The 15,926-nt window shown below is 39.8% G+C and overlaps 1 protein-coding gene across 1 annotated transcript in view; it reads left to right on the forward strand.

Annotated features, from left to right (window-relative positions):
• The first annotated feature begins 14,526 nt into the window (after positions 1-14,526).
• The window catches only part of cfdp1 (craniofacial development protein 1), a 13,553-nt gene continuing 12,153 nt past the window's right edge, over positions 14,527-15,926 (forward strand). The window contains exons 1-2 of the mRNA XM_008293078.1: positions 14,527-14,826; positions 15,548-15,677. Of these exons, the coding sequence (XP_008291300.1) occupies positions 14,760-14,826; positions 15,548-15,677 (197 nt within the window). The 5' untranslated portion in view covers positions 14,527-14,759. The remainder of the gene's footprint in view (positions 14,827-15,547; positions 15,678-15,926) is intronic.

Consider the following 15,926-nt stretch of genomic DNA (forward strand, 5'->3'; position numbering starts at 1 on the left):
TGGTGGTCACACCAGATACTGACTGGTTTTCTGACATGTTTGACAAGTTTTAATAAAGGCAAAAATGTTTCTTTTTAAACAGGGCCAAATTAAGTTGTCACTGACCTTGGTCATTGTTTTTTCTTAATGACCTGCAACAGCATCATTAGCAGTCTGCCATACAGTGAGTCTTCACATTGAGGGCAGAGCAATTTGCACATTGCATCCCCTACATAACAGTCCTTGTGGAGAACCCAGTTTTCCACCAGCAGGGCATCTTGGAGAAAATAACCATGCTAGAAAGGTGCCTAAATAGTACTTTGTCTGAGATTGTTCTGAGAATGGAGGAATTCCACAAGGTGCATGGGGATTGGACCACATCTAAACAAGTGGTTTTGCCACAATGTTGCTGCCATTAGGTGTTGTATTTTACTCAGGGGTGTTTACTTGGTGGGCAAACAGAAAGAAAATTGAAAAAAATAGGCATTGTGTTTTTAGCCTAGTGTTTTACAGCCTTCAGGATGTAAAAAGATTCTGTCAGTGTTGTTACGTCTGTCATGTAGTGGAGAAGGAAAGGAAGCTCTGCTGATGATTCCCTTGCAACCCCTGCAAGTGGAAGAGGACCTTTTTTAATAGATAATGGTGATCATGTAGGGCAGGGGTGTCGACATCCGGTCCTCGAGGGCCGCAATCCTGCATGTTTTAGATGTTTCCCTCTTCCAACACACCTGATTCAAATTATCAGACTTCTGCAGAGCTTGATGATGAGCTGATCATTTGAATCAGGTGTGTTGGAAGAGGGAAACATCTAAAACATGCAGGATTGCGGCCCTCGAGGACCGGATGTCGACACCCCTGATGTAGGGCCTCTGCCAATGTCAAAACAAAAGGAAACTAATACCTTCTTACTGTTGTGTTGTCAATCATTTTATTATGTTTTTCATTTGGGCTCCTTTCAGTCAGATAAAGGTTCCAATTTTAGATCTAAGTCTTATCAACAAGTGATGACTGAGTTGAAGATAGCCCCCAAATTCATTCACAGTTGCAATGGGATGTGTTAAACTCTTAGCCTGGTAGACAGCTTAGCCCTGGCTTTACTAGTCTGTATGAGGTTTAAAAGTAATTGATGAAAGTATAGCACTGCAGACAGAAGGTCAAAGACTAGAGTTTGCCATGTAAATGCTTCGTAGATATATGAGGGCCCAGCGAAGGCATAAGCAGAGTCTTCTCTGTACAAGTTGGAGCTAGCCAGGATTAAGATTATGTGGGTTCTTCAGTTTTTTCTCCAGGGGTAGTCAGTACTAGACTGTATAACACTGAGAGTTGGTCAAATTTTCAGCATCAGAGCTCCAGAGGCAAGGTGTGTTTTATTTGTTTGACACCAATTTGATGGTGTTTAGGGATGTACTGTGGAGGACTGATGACATTGTGGATAATGTGGATGTTGGTAGGGTGACTCCTTCCCATTAAATAACACCCATACCAGTTTCTGTACTTACTCACTGAATGATTATAATGTGAGGCAGGGCAGTAAATGTGTTGGTTTTGAATTACTGTAGGAGAATCAACATTTCATATACAGCTCCCACCAGCTCCCAAGGTCTGGTTTAGTTATTTTGTGTTTTATTTTGATACTTTGTGGTGTGCACTCTCATTTCGTTGCAGATGTCTTCACACTCCCCAGTCTTTGGCTGCTTTCCTGCCTGCATAGTTACCTGTCCTGACTGAATGTGATCCACCAGTGTGTGATTGTCTTCCGTGCCCCAGTGTGTATATATACTCGCCCCTTTACTCATGTCCTTCACCAGTTAATCATGCCAGCATCCTTTTTGAGTCTATACTCTGGTTGTACTGTGTGATACAACAGCAATAGGAATCAAATAAAATTACAACTAGTAAAGCCAGATTACATCCAGCATCACCTCTGCGAATGCTTGTTGTGTATGTTGGCTGTTTAAATCTTGAGCAGGAACAGCAAAACCCTTGTCTTGAATAGTATATTACTGAAATTTGTAAAACTTAGCTCAACTTCAGCAATAGAGATGCCACTGGTCATTTTGTCATTAGGCCTGTTTTTAATGACGTCACCATTCTAAAGATTATATTGTATAAAAACAAAAATCACAAAACCACTGTGTCACACATTACGCCTTACATCACTTCCATCATGTGTTCTGTCACTTCTAATGCTGAGTCAAACACTTAGTGAATCTCTTGACTCTGTATGACTGGTAATGTTCACTTTGCACCACATGATTCACAGTTTGGAGGAGTTGTCTGTTATGTGGAGTATTCTTCATACTGTAACTGCATTATCATATCATTTAAGCATTACAAAAAAAAAACCCACAGTCTTGCTCTAAAGGATAATTCCAATGTATTTAATCCTGACTTATTTCCCATAAATGTGAATATTGTGTGTCAACTTTGAAATGTCCACCTTGGCCAAAGAAAATTGGGGAGACAGGGGTGAACTATGTGTATCCCTCACTGCTATTCAAATACAATACATGAATAATTTCAAATACTTCTGAGTTAGACCCTAAGGACGCACCAACGTTATCTTGTGGCTGACACAATGATAATGAACAGAAGAAGCCTGAATGCTACATCACTGTGGATGGATTAAGTTACAGTTGTTTGGTAACTCTGCCAGACCTGGTCTTCCTGTTCTGGTTTGTTTCAATCTTGTCTTGCTGCTGTCAATACTGACCACTGAAACTGAGTTAGAGTGATAGTTATGAATAGACCTCCACACTGTAAGCTATTGACCGGTCTGGATCCATATCTTTAAACAAGGTTTGGTATCATGTAGTGTGTAAAAAATTCACCAGAAGTTTTCCACATGGGGAAAGGTTCACCCCACAGGATCATGATCTCCAGTTTATGAAAACATAACTGATAAAGCTTTCTAACAACAAACTGTCTCAGGATTTGTCAATTCTTAGGCTATTAATAGTGCAACACTCCACCTTGAAACACTCTCTGTTGTGTTGTATTTTTTAAAATTCTAAACAAAATCAATTTTTTCAGGACCTCTGACCTTGTAGCTGTCAACAACACACACAGATTTATATGCAGAGCTTTGAGGAATACAAGCACAACATGTAAGAAAAACACAAAGTCAGAGCGCACGATGCATGATAAGGAAGGAATTTGATCTGGAGAGCTTTTTTTTTTTTTACTTCCCTGAATTCCCAATTACCAATTGAAGAGAACTGGTGGGTGGGGGGCATCAGTGTTCCAGTTTCATGTGCTTTCATATGTGTCTCTGCTGTCCTCAGCATCAAAAGAGACTCAGCAGCAGAAGAGCAGAACAGACCTCTGTTCTTTGAAAATGAGCAGCGTTCTTGCTGAGAAGAAAGAGAGAAGCGTGTGCCTGGTGAGCTATTACGGCATCATTGGCAGGTCCAGGAAAAGGTGTGTAGAGAGAGGCCAGGAACAGGACAGCCTCAGCAAGACACGAAGACATGCACAGTGTTCATTCCGTTAGAGGACACTCCATTAGAGTCTACTTTATAATAAGAATTTGATGCCCTATGTACATAGATTTTACACATACAAAACTGTGTTATAGATGTAGTTCAAGACAGTACAAAGAATGCTAAATGTATAGATTATAACTGTGTTAGACGTTATTTGGAGATGTACAAGAATTTAATCTGCTTATACCAAATACATATTAGTTAACAGCAATTACTATTGCTATTGTAATCTCTATGCTACACTGTACCATGTGTATATTTATCCATCTATTCATTAGCATCATTCTATGGAGGGTCAGAGAATTTCTGGAGCCTTTGCCAGATGAGAGGCAGTGTGTACCCTGGGTGGATCGCTTATCTATTCCAGGGTGGCACACAACATGTAAAATAAAATAAGATCTTTTTTTTTTCCTAGGGTTGGGTTTTTTCAAACCTCTGATGAGTGAGAGGATAAGAGAAAGACAGGGATATCCAGTGGACCTGACAAGTTCTAGTAATATGTAGTTCTTTTAAAATCATTCACCAGACTCAAAGGCACCCACAACATTTTCTTCGAGAGTGTGGAATGATGCTAACACAAACGGGTCAGCCCTGGCTCAGGTTAGGGTTAGGGTTGGGTTAGGGTTGACCATTCATTACACTGGCAGCTCAAACCCTGGCCCCTTTCATGTGCCAAAGTGTGCTTGACAGGACACTGAACCCCAAATTGCTGTTGATAGCAGGCAAAAACTTTACATGACAGCTTGCTGCCACTGGTGCGTGAGTGTGTGTTAATAAAAAAAAAAGAAAAACGACCTGGCGAGGGTTGAAAAGTGCGATATGAGACTATTTACCATTTACACACTTCAGTAGCGGGCTGCACGGTGGCGCAGTTGGTAGCACTGTTGCCTCGCAGCAGGAAGGTCGCTGGTTCGCGTCCTGACTGGGATCTTTCTGCGTGAAGTTTGCATGTTCTCCCCAGGGTTCTCTCCGGGTTCTCTCCCTTCCTCTCAAGTGTGAGGTAGGTGTGAATGTAAGTGTGCTTGGTTGTCTGTCTCTGTCTCTAAGTGTGGCCCTGCGATAGACTGGCGACCCCTAAGTCAGCTGGGATAGACTCCAGCCCCCCGCGACCCTGGTGAGGATTAAGGGGTGTTTAGATAATGGATGGATGGACACTTCAATAGCAAGAGAGTAGTAAATTTAAGACATGTCAAAAGTTTAAATTAGGTTCTCATCACATCACTTAGTCTGGAGTTACTTATTTTAAGGTGGCAGATGTCAATGTGACTGATATTTTTCGTTATTTATCTAAATTTTTAACATGACTATAAATCATCAACTTTTGTAGGCACTGTTAAAAAGAGTATCAGATGTTTGTTGTTCACAATTTGTCTGAAAAGCAACAACAATCTTACAATTTACACTTACATGGTTATAAAAATGGTAAATGGACTGCACTGATAGAGTGTTTTTCTACCAGAGCAGCCATGTAAAGTGCTGCCTGCCATTGGGAGCAACTTCGGGTTCAGTGTCTTGCCCAAGGAGGGGCCAGGCATTGAACCACCAACCACATTGGAGGACAACCCGCTCTACCACCTGAGCCACAGCTGCCCTTATATAAGAACTATAACTGCAGTGAAGAAGCAGTGACTATGGTATGGCCAGTCTGTCAGTCCTTCAATTCGGTCCAGGCTGACATGACTGAACAGAATCATCATAAAATGTTGTATTGAAGAGGATGAATTATGATAACTTTAGTGACCCCCTGACTTTTTTCCCTCTTGTTTTTCCTGTTTCCTCTAATGATAAGGGGCGCCGGTTAGGCTGGCGGACCCGACAGCTCCTGTCTCCCACAGTTATTGTCTTTATGTTTCTTGGACGGGATGTAACTGTAAATGAAATTTCTCTGTAAGGGATCAATAAAGGCACATCTTATCTTATCTTATCTTTTCCTTTTGCTTTTTATTTTTGTGTTTTATGGTGAAATCTCCAGATGGTGTTTGTATATATTGCTATAAAATTTACTTATGGATACCTGCAAAACTAAGATTAGCCTCAGTTGTGCTGTATGATTAGTGATATTAGTAATTGCAAGCATGCTAGCAAACCACCCAAACAACTAAATTTCTGATTCTGGCTATTGCAATAGTGTCACTGTGAATACTTTGCAGTAAAATGAGGAAGCCTCAGAAGCTGGAGGTCAGTTATATTCCTTGTGCTTCCCTGCTGGTTTAAAGCAGGGCTCTCTGGAAACTCTATTACTACAAATGTTATTAGCATTTAGAGAGGCTAGGATCATTCGGGGATCCACACCAATACACACACTTGAAATCCATCAGATCTGAAGACTCCAACAGTTCCACGCAAAAGCAGAAACAGAAAAAGCAGCAGTAACCTAGGATTAAAATTCTATTTCTGTTGGATGACGCCTATCCGTCATTGAGCAGTTTTATGCTCAGTGTGATAGAAGGCCACATCAGGACCAGTAATTGAATAAGTTCTTCACTCATTCATTTTCTGTGTTCTCTTTATCTCAACTCCTAGTTCTTGTTCCCTCACTCATCTTTGCTCTGCTTTGTCCCTCAACCTTATAGGAGGATGTCAGGGCTCATTCTGCCTTAAACTAAATCTGCATTCATAGTCTGTGAAAGCAGTTTACAGAAGAGAAACTACGGCACAGGTTGATTTATACATGCTATTTTACATATAGATATCAAAACTAAGAAAATTCATTCGAAAACAAAAAATTAATTCTTAATTTCACGAAATACAAATAACTGGGCTGCAAGGTGGCGCAGTTGGTTAGCATCGTTGCCTCGCAGCAAGAAGGTTGCCGGTTTGCGTCCCGGTGGGGGCACTGGGATGTTTCTGTGTGGAGTTTACATGTTCTCCCCGTGCAGCGTGGGTTCTCTCCAGGTTCTCCGGCTTCCTCCCACACAGTCCAAAAGACATGCTGAGGTTAATTGGTGATTCTAAATTGTCCGTAGGTGTGAATGTGAGTGTGCTTGGTTGTCTGTCTCTAAGTGTGGCCCTGTGATAAACTGGTGACCTGTCCAGGGTGTCCCCTGCCTTCACCCTAAGTCAGCTGGTATAGGCTCCAGCCCCCCCGTGACCCTAATGAGGATTAAGCGGTGTATAGATAATGGATGGATGGATGGATGGATGGATGGATGGATGGATGGACAAAATACAAACAACTGCTTGTTTCTCGCATTTATTCTATGCTCATGTCAAAATCCAAAAACAAACAAACAAACAAAAAAGACTGTGGACCAAACTTAATTTTGATCTTTAATTGTTCTAATTTGGGTGACCAGGAAGCTAATGGTTTCTGGATGGATGTTTAGAGGAAAGAAGGGGGGGCCTTTAACCCCAGCGTATTTAGTGCCAGTGTAACTGGTGCTTGACAAAAAGTAAATGAAATGGATTACCTCCATATTCTTCAGAAAAAAAAATCATCAGCTTGAATGAGGGTCTTGGGCACAGTGGGCTTTTTGAAAAACAAGACAATGACTCCAGACACATAACAAAACTGGCAAAGAAATTGTTAAAACCGTCTAGAAATAAGGTTTTGGAACGGCCTCCCCAAACTCCTGACTTAAATCCTTTCAAGAACCTGTGGACTTTGAACAAGTCTGTCAGAAGCAGAGTTTGTCATATTTCCAGAAGACCTGTATTAAATCTATGAGAGCACCAAAATGCATGTTTGTTTTTGTGAGAAAAATACATGTGTTTGAAACTTTTGTTCACAACAGTATACAGTGATCGCTGGACAAACCAACTGACCAGGCAAGGAGAAAAGGCAGACTATTTTCACACAGGGCCAGGTAGCTCTGAGTAGTTTTTTTTTCCCTTAATAAATAAATCATCATTTAAAAACTGTATTTTGTGTTCACTTGGGTTATTTTTGTCTGATATTTACATTTGTTTGATGATTTTAAACATTAGAGTGGGGTAAATATGCAAAAAAAAAAAAGAATTTGAGAAGGGGGCAAACATTTTTTCACGGCACTGTGTGTGATATATATATATATATATATATATGCATAGATATATAGAAATAAGCTGAATAAATAAATCAAAGCGTCAAATAGTGCAAAAAAATTACTAAATAATAACTAGAAAAGCACTTGGAAAGCGCAACTCATTTCCACCATATTGTGATTTCCACCCAATGTTAAAGTCCTGCATTTATTTTATCTACACTATTAGATTCATAGATAATCAAAGCACACCTTTAGCATTTGAATTAACATTGATATCATTAATAGCAAGCTGCCGGAGTGATGAACGGTCGTTCTACTCTCAAATATTTTGTACACTGAAGTTATTTCTGCCGCTACTTAGTGGCTTTTAAGCTGTTAGCTAACACTATGCTTGGTTGGCATAACTACAACGATGTTACTGCTAACATAAACAGACAGAGAGTAATTAACCTGTTCAACCTGAAGCTACTTTTCAGTCCTCTGCTCGAAAATTACACATCCATAATAACAAGACTTTATCTCTGCAACCACAAGGTATATTTGAATAATTCTTGTGTCATAACAAAAGGAAGATTTGTTTAGAGTAAATGAAGATGGCACAGGGCACAAATGAAAAATATTCAGGTTTCAAGCGTAAATCTGCCTAGAGCAGGTCGTCCTCAAAATGTGAGTGACCATGCAAGAAAGAGACGAGGGAGGGACTAAACCAAGACACTCATGACTTCTCTGAAGGAGGTGGAAGAGACTGTGCATACGACTGTTGCCTGTTCTTCACCAGTCAAAGACTTATGGGAGAATGACAAAGAGAACATGACGTTTAAAAAAAAGAAAGAAAAAGGTCATCATAAATCTGGACTAGGGTTCACCAGAAGTAATATGGGAGACTCTAAGGTCAATTAGAAGAAGGTTCTTTGGTCTGATCTGACGTGAACAAGATGGCAGCGCGTATAGACACAACGGTTCGGTGCTCTCCTTTTCGGTGCCTTGTTTGGTTGTTTGTGTATGTGTGGTTATTGGTTCTGACAGCACCCTGCTGAGCGAATAATCGACAGCCTGCATGATTTCCTAAATATAGGAACACACAGAGTTCTTACTGTAGGGTCTCTATTTCAATATAATAAATCTTAACTGTTTGTTGTTCATTTTTACATAATAACAAACACCCAACTTTTCAACATTAAAGGAATACAGTTATCGTAAGGTCATACATTGTAAGTAATGAAGTTGCTGTAAGGTGATATAGTGTGTAACTGTTTGACATTTAAGGAGGTGTACTGTTTTCTATGGTACACTCTACTGAAAGTTTTGAGAAAAGTTACACAAAATGTCACAATGAAATTTAAAAAAGTTTGATCATAGAGCCCTCGTTCAGCTAATGGCCATTGCAATCAAACATGAAGTCATTTTACTTGGCTTGTATATCTGATCACACAGCTAATTGACTGTCCACTCCTTTAAACCCAGCAGATGACTAGTACCACTCTGTCACCTCCCGCTAATAATATGTGCAAATTACACTGAATCACTCATCATTTAGGTCATCTTCAAATGGAGCTCTACGCCTGCCATCTAAACACATTATATTGTGAAAAGGCAATTATGTGTTATTTGTGAAGGGACAGTATAATGGCTGCCTCTCTTTGTAGGAGCATCTACTTTTGCTTCATATGGTCTTTACTGTCTAATACATTGTGTTCTTCCTTAAAACCAAGATGGGTGATTTCCAAGATGTTTGTTTGGAGGATAAATTTATAGTTAGTTAATACACTAAAATGTCACCAGTCTAGGAAATTTTTGGGGAAAAGAGAAATCTTTTGGTTGTCATAAAAACAAAAACAAATAGCTTTTCCATCTGTCCTCAAGATGTCCCCCTCAGTGTCCTTGGAGTAGATCCATTCTGTATCTGGAGTGTTATGAAGTGGTATTCCCCTCTCCACTTTGTTTCTTTTTACCCCATTGTCGGTAATTTATTTGTCCTAGACTGATCAGCATGAGTCACGACCATTAATTTAGCCCCGTACAACAATCGACAACATTCACTGGGTGACTCATATACATACGCACACACACTCAAGTAAAGGTGCTTATTGTATGTGGTCAGTCATCATGGAATCTTTGATTTGTGATGATGATGATTGATTTGTTTTGTCTTGTGTCTTCAGAACAGACAAATTAACTCTTCGTTTATCTTACCTTACCTTTATTCTTTTATAAAAAAGTGCTGGGTCTGCTGCTCTCATCGATCCCCACATCAACATCTTTTTTTGAAAGACAAATTTTTCTCTAAGTGTGTTCATATTTTTAAAGACACAGTGCATTGTTGTAACTACATTACAGGACTGTTGTTGAAAAGAGACCTTGTCTTATCTTATCTTAAAACACATAAAATCTTGCTTCCCATCGAACTTGACCGGCACCAGTATGCTTACAGAGACGACAGGTCCATAGAAGATGCTACTGCCACAGCCCTTCATATGTCTTTGATATACATCAACCAGAAAAGGACACATGTGAGAATGTTGTTTATTGATTACAGCTCTGCATTTAACACAGTAGTCCCCAACAGGTTGGCCTCCAAACTCCTTGACCTGGATCTCAGCAGCTCTCTGTGTATGTGAATCAAAGACTTTCTATTCAATCGCCCACAGACAGTTAGTTCGTTGGGAAGCAGGAGAGAAGTGTGTAAGAGGCAACTCTGCTTCCTAGTCTCAACCTTTGACTGTCAGTGGTTTGGAGTTTGAAGTGGACATTTCTAGAAATGAGAGCCATGCCATCAAGAGAGGGATGTATGCTGTCACTTCGAATAAGACCAGGTTTTCCCCAGAAACTTTTCCAGTTATCTTGTAGGCCACATTGAGGCCATCGCCTCAACATCCAGCGGTTGAATGATGACATGCGGCTCTACATGTCATCACTGATCAGGGGTCCAGAGAAAATTAGTCCAACAGTGTTTTTATGGATTTACACAAAGATTAATTTTGGAGACCTCTGATGGCGTCAACCAAATGTCATTACCGCTGACATGAATTACAATCTTACTATATTTACGATTATCCTTTGCCAGCAGTTTCAAATAAGTTTGAACGTTGCCCACTTTGACCCCAGGAAATACGTGTAATCTGTTGTTGCTGGTGTCTAACTTCACGTTTCTGACTATGGAGCTGCTGATTACAAAAGTGTATTTCTCAGCAGGTGTGTTGCTGAGGGGAGAAAAATGTTTGGAAATGTGAACGGAGGGGTGGATGGTGAACCACAGGCTTCGATTTGGGACTGTACTTCCTACGAACAGTCACCCAGCCGGCGTGGCTTCCCAGCTGCTTGGGAACTGCCAGGGGATGACTAACAGGAGCCATTTCTCTCAGCAAATGTATCTCATCCAGCTTGTTGTCAAGGGAGCGGACATTGGAGGGTAGGAGCGGCGGTCCTGCTGGTCTGGAGGGGTTAGCCTTTAGCCTAGAATGGATCCCGGCTCTCTTCCCCCTCTTTTGTTTACATTTGCATCGTTTGCGCTTCCTTCTCTCTCGGGGAACTGCCGACGTAGTCTTCAACAGAACTCCGTGTTGGCACAGTATGTCCAAATCACAACCGATCGCCACAATTCCAGCGCCGTTCACTGTCCTGACACCCAGCAAAGTATCCCGGCAGCAAATTTTGCGGAATGAACATCTGGGATAGGCAAAGACACTCAAAACGTTCACTTACATTGTTTCCTGGAGGGGCCACTGCACGCTGCCATCACCATGGCTAGCTATATATATATATTAGACTTATGAAGGAGATTTGGACACAAGCACTTTAGGAGCAAGCCTGTGTAGTAAACCAAATTTATTTGATTGTACAGAAGCATTTTGTGCTAACAGGCAATGTTTAATATCATTTGAGAAGGAACCATAAACAGCAGTAAACACAAGCACACAGTCAGCTGCAGACAGGAAACAGGAAGTGATACGTCACACCTTACCACGCAGGAAACTTGCTTAAATGCTTGTCTAACAGCTGTTCAAAGAGTTTCCACAGTTAAATCACTGCAATCGAATCACTATGGGATGAATCCAGTACCATCAATGCTATCCGTGCATTTTCTTCCCCCCGCAAAAGTCCAAATATTGTTTTCTTTGGAGAATTGTAACATATTTCAAGTGACTTTTTTCAAAGAGTATTCAGTTTTGCTGCTAAATTCAAAGGTATTTGCAGTAGTGACTTTGCAGCATGCATGGAACTGCGCTAATCACTAACCATATAATTTTTTATTTTTTCAGCCTGTAAGTTACTTGAGACACTGCAGCTGGGCTAGTGTTTAAGATATGGTAGTTGCTATGTTTGTATTATGTATTACAAAAGTAATGAACTTCAAAACTAAAAATTCAAAAAGTGGTCTGCAGTGTATTTGGCTATAGGCCAATATATTTTGGATGTTGTATTATTGTCCTTTGGGACTTCACACTGTTTTAAGGAAGCATTTTTTGTTGTTGCCTCATCTAAATTACTGACACGTACAGAAAGAAATTAAATTAAATTAAAAAAACAACGTGAAAATCTCAGTATTGTCTGGCTATTTAGATTGAATTTGTAACTTCAGACTTTTCAGACTTTCAATATAAAAATTCCCCATTGGAATTAAACAGAATTTCGCTTTTTTTTTTAGTTCGAAAATTACATTTAAGAAATTAAGCTGGAACATTCTGATGAAAATGGGGAACTGGGCATAACCTGCGAGAGTGAACATAATGAATTGTCTGATGTTGGGTCTGATGCTCTTTTTTTGTGTAAAACCTTGGCGCTATACATTAAATACTCAACCAGGGTTATTACTGGTGGAAGAACACAGTCTGCAAGACAATTTTTAGTGACAGCATTTGTGCTTTGATGCAGTCGCTGCTGGGGTTAGACTCTGGAATTATGAATTGTAGGCACCATCAGCCAGAGTGCTGCATCTGGAAATCAGGCCCTCAACTCTACCCATCTCAATTCATACTTACCTGGCAGGAAGATAATATGATGAAATAGGTGGCTCACTCACCTATTTGAGGTGGGTGGCCCAGCCATTGCACTCTGGCTAGCTGACCTCTGCGAATTCCCCAAATATGGCAATCTTGGTTGCAGAATTTATGGTAGTGAGAAAATCGTTCATGCTCTCCCCCTGGTTCACTTATGAAAGACACCATGATAATAAGTGTGTTTAGGCTAAGTAGTTGCCTGACTAAGAACTATTGCTTGCTGCTAAGCATACACATTTTGGTTTGTTGTTGTCCACATTTCATCCACACATTAGTGCAGTTTCGCAGAAGAATGTCTGCTCTACAGAACATAACCAGTACTGTTTTTACTGGAGCGGCTGAAGAAAGAGCCCCTCTTTCTTCTGTCTGTGGCCTCATTTGTGAGCTCTGAGGTCACTTGACATGGGCTCCTCTCCACTCACATCCCAGTTTAACTCCTGTTCAAAACTCTGTTCTGTGTGTGGTAGTGTCTCCCTCCAGTCTTGAAATGCTCCACTGGTTCTTCAGGCTCAGGGACAATTTGACCAAAAAGCACCCTCTGTTGGTCATAAGACATTTCTGCACAGTCCACCAAATGTCTGTGGAACTGCCTTTTGGCTCTTTAATAACAATAAATCACTTATTGATCAGTACTTCAGTCCGTTTGCCTACACTGCATGTATTCTAGTTGTTAGACTTGTATTATTTGAAAAGCTTTAGTCCCATATGAGGTGATGAAAAAACAATATTGCTTTAAATGCACCATCTCAGCTGCTATTTCCTTTCCCTTTGCTTTCTCTTTCAGTTCATCCTGTATATAGAGTTCATTTCTTTTTGCTTGTTTATTATATATAGTGTTTACAAAGTTTTTTACAAAGTTTCTATTGTTCCAAGTTCTTATATTTTTGCACTGAAAGGACTGCACCTTTGTTTCGTTGTACTTGTTACAATGACAATAAACAAATCTGAATCTGAATCTGAATCTGAATCTGTATTACTAGGTCATGAATGATGACCTTGAGCAAGATAACTAAAATGCTTAGGCCAATAAAATGTATGGGTAAGAATTGAAATTTTGGCATATCATTCCTAAGGATCCTGCTTTGACGTTGAAAACCTTCCTCCGTGGATCTTGTATCTAATCAGTACCTCTCCTCTGCCTTTGAAATGTTATCGGAGCATCTTTTCTTGGCAAGGTCACTTGCTATTGTCTTGTGTGTTTGTATAGTGTAGCGTAGCTGTTTACTTAAATAACCACAGACATTTGCTGGCTAAGATCTATTTGAAATAAATCAGAAGAAACAGACTGCATGAATTGCCTTTTGTGGGCTAGATTTTAGCACAGCCCTTGAGGGTACAGTAGCACTTCATATGCTTTTAGCAGCGGGCATATTGATTACCATTTTATGTTGTTTTGGAAAAGTGCACTGTTAGTGCAGTTGGTATCTAACATATCTATTTTATTTTATCAGCTACATTTTCAGAGATGAAACCTCCCCTTCTCTGCAATTAGAATGCAAACTTGGTGAAAAAGTGCATTAACTTGGTTTAATGTCTTCCAATCGAGCCGTTTAAAGACCTTTACTTTTTACTGAAAATCTTTACTTGTCTAACAACTTTGTTATTAGAAACTTAAATATAAAATCCAGAAAAGGGACATTTTCCATTCTGACCTGGTAAAGATGCTCCTCCTGCCCAACCTCAAAAGGCATTTGGTCGACATAAACTTGGCACTTATGCATAAGATTTTTTTTTTAAATTATTATTATTATTTTTAACTTTGATGTTACTGCTATTTAACAGCAACATAAATGTTAGATATTATGTTGTAATTTGTTTTGATGTTATTTTAAAACACTGTGACTACTGCCAAGTATTTTCGAATTTATTGGCCTCGGACAAAAGTTCTAACTTATTGTCACTGGTATTTAAATTCTGGCAGAACAATTCCTTTTCTTTGAAATCTTTGGCCTGAACGAGGCGGGCTCCGGCCTCCACTCCAGGCCGGTAGGCGGCGCTAAAGAATCCTAACATCGTTTGGACATCAACACAAAACAATAGAAGAGCAGCGCGCAGTCGACTTGAACCTTCCACTTCGCCGTAACCGGAAGTGACGCTGTGTGTTTTTTTTGTTTATTTCCGCACCGCAACCCTGAATATGCTGGCATCCGCTAACACAATTAAAAAATAGAGCATTCTGAACGTGTGTTCTTAATAAGCAAGCATTTGTAGCCAGTGAGGGTTGGATTTGTAAAGTGGGGGGAGCAGTGAAGGAGTAGGAGGAACAGAGGAGGTTCTGCTGCTCGTTTTTTTTGTCCTTTCAGCGACTCGTTCGCGAAGCGGCTCGAAACACGATGAACTACTCTGACTACGACTCTGATGGATATTCGTCGAATGAAGACGCAGACTACGTCCCATCAGGTGAGCACTGTCACATCTTACTGCAGGGAATGTTGCAGGCAGGGTTTGGATGATTAAGATAAGATCAACTTTATTTATCACATACACATTCATACACGGTACGATGTGCACTGACATGTATTTTGTACCAACCTCCAGGTTCAATGAAGAAAGAAAATAAATCAGTGAATGAAATTTAAAAAATAGTAAAATAAAATAAGTGTTAAAGAAGTATATATACTTTATGTATATATACACATATATACATACACATAAATGATCAAACAAATACAGGAAATGTAACACTGTTATGGTAGTAGTGAAAGGTAGTAGTAATTTTAGGAGCATATCCGAACAATACATGCGCTAGGCTCTATATTATTTAAGACAGAACTTTATTAGGTAAGATGTAGAACTGGCAGTAATACTGAAGTAGTAAAGCAATATTGCACATAATAATGTAATTTTGCACACCATAAAAATCTGTTGCACATATATGCAAAGTACAAAATTGCACACAAAAAATTAACATTACATAAACTAAACTGACTGTACCATAGCTGAACATACTACACGTTGCACAAATTATTGGAAAGCAATAATAATAAGCAAAGCTAAACAATTCTGATGTTATTGGTCAGAGTTGAGAGTTCGTTAATCCCACTGTCCTGCCTGCTGAAAAAGCTTCTTTCGTTTTCTATGTGTTTTCTCTTATTGTTCTTTTAACACTACTTCTCCTCAGACAATAACCTCAGTGAAGATGACATTAATGAGTGTGAAAAAGAAGACCCTCTTCACGAGGATGACAACGTGCCACATCCCGGCGATGTCAACAAGAAGAAGAAAAAGAAGAACAGCGACATCAGAATAAGGTGACAGTGTTCCACACAATGTCTGCAGAGAGGACGAGTTTGTAGGAAAGATAAAATGGAGCAAAATCAGGTGTTATTTTATTCTGTGAGGTGTTTCTGCATGTTTAATGCTTGTTCCCACTACAAGGTCATTTTGCATCTATTTTGCCTGTTTTTACTTTTTGGAACGGATTCTAAAGCTTCTCCAGAATATTTTGACTAACTTGTGAGTCGTGACCTCATGAGGATTAGCAGTTGATTTTTATTATT

Source organism: Stegastes partitus, unplaced genomic scaffold, assembly GCF_000690725.1.
Source record: "Stegastes partitus isolate 25-593 unplaced genomic scaffold, Stegastes_partitus-1.0.2 Scaffold856, whole genome shotgun sequence".
NCBI classification, from domain to species: domain Eukaryota; kingdom Metazoa; phylum Chordata; class Actinopteri; family Pomacentridae; genus Stegastes; species Stegastes partitus.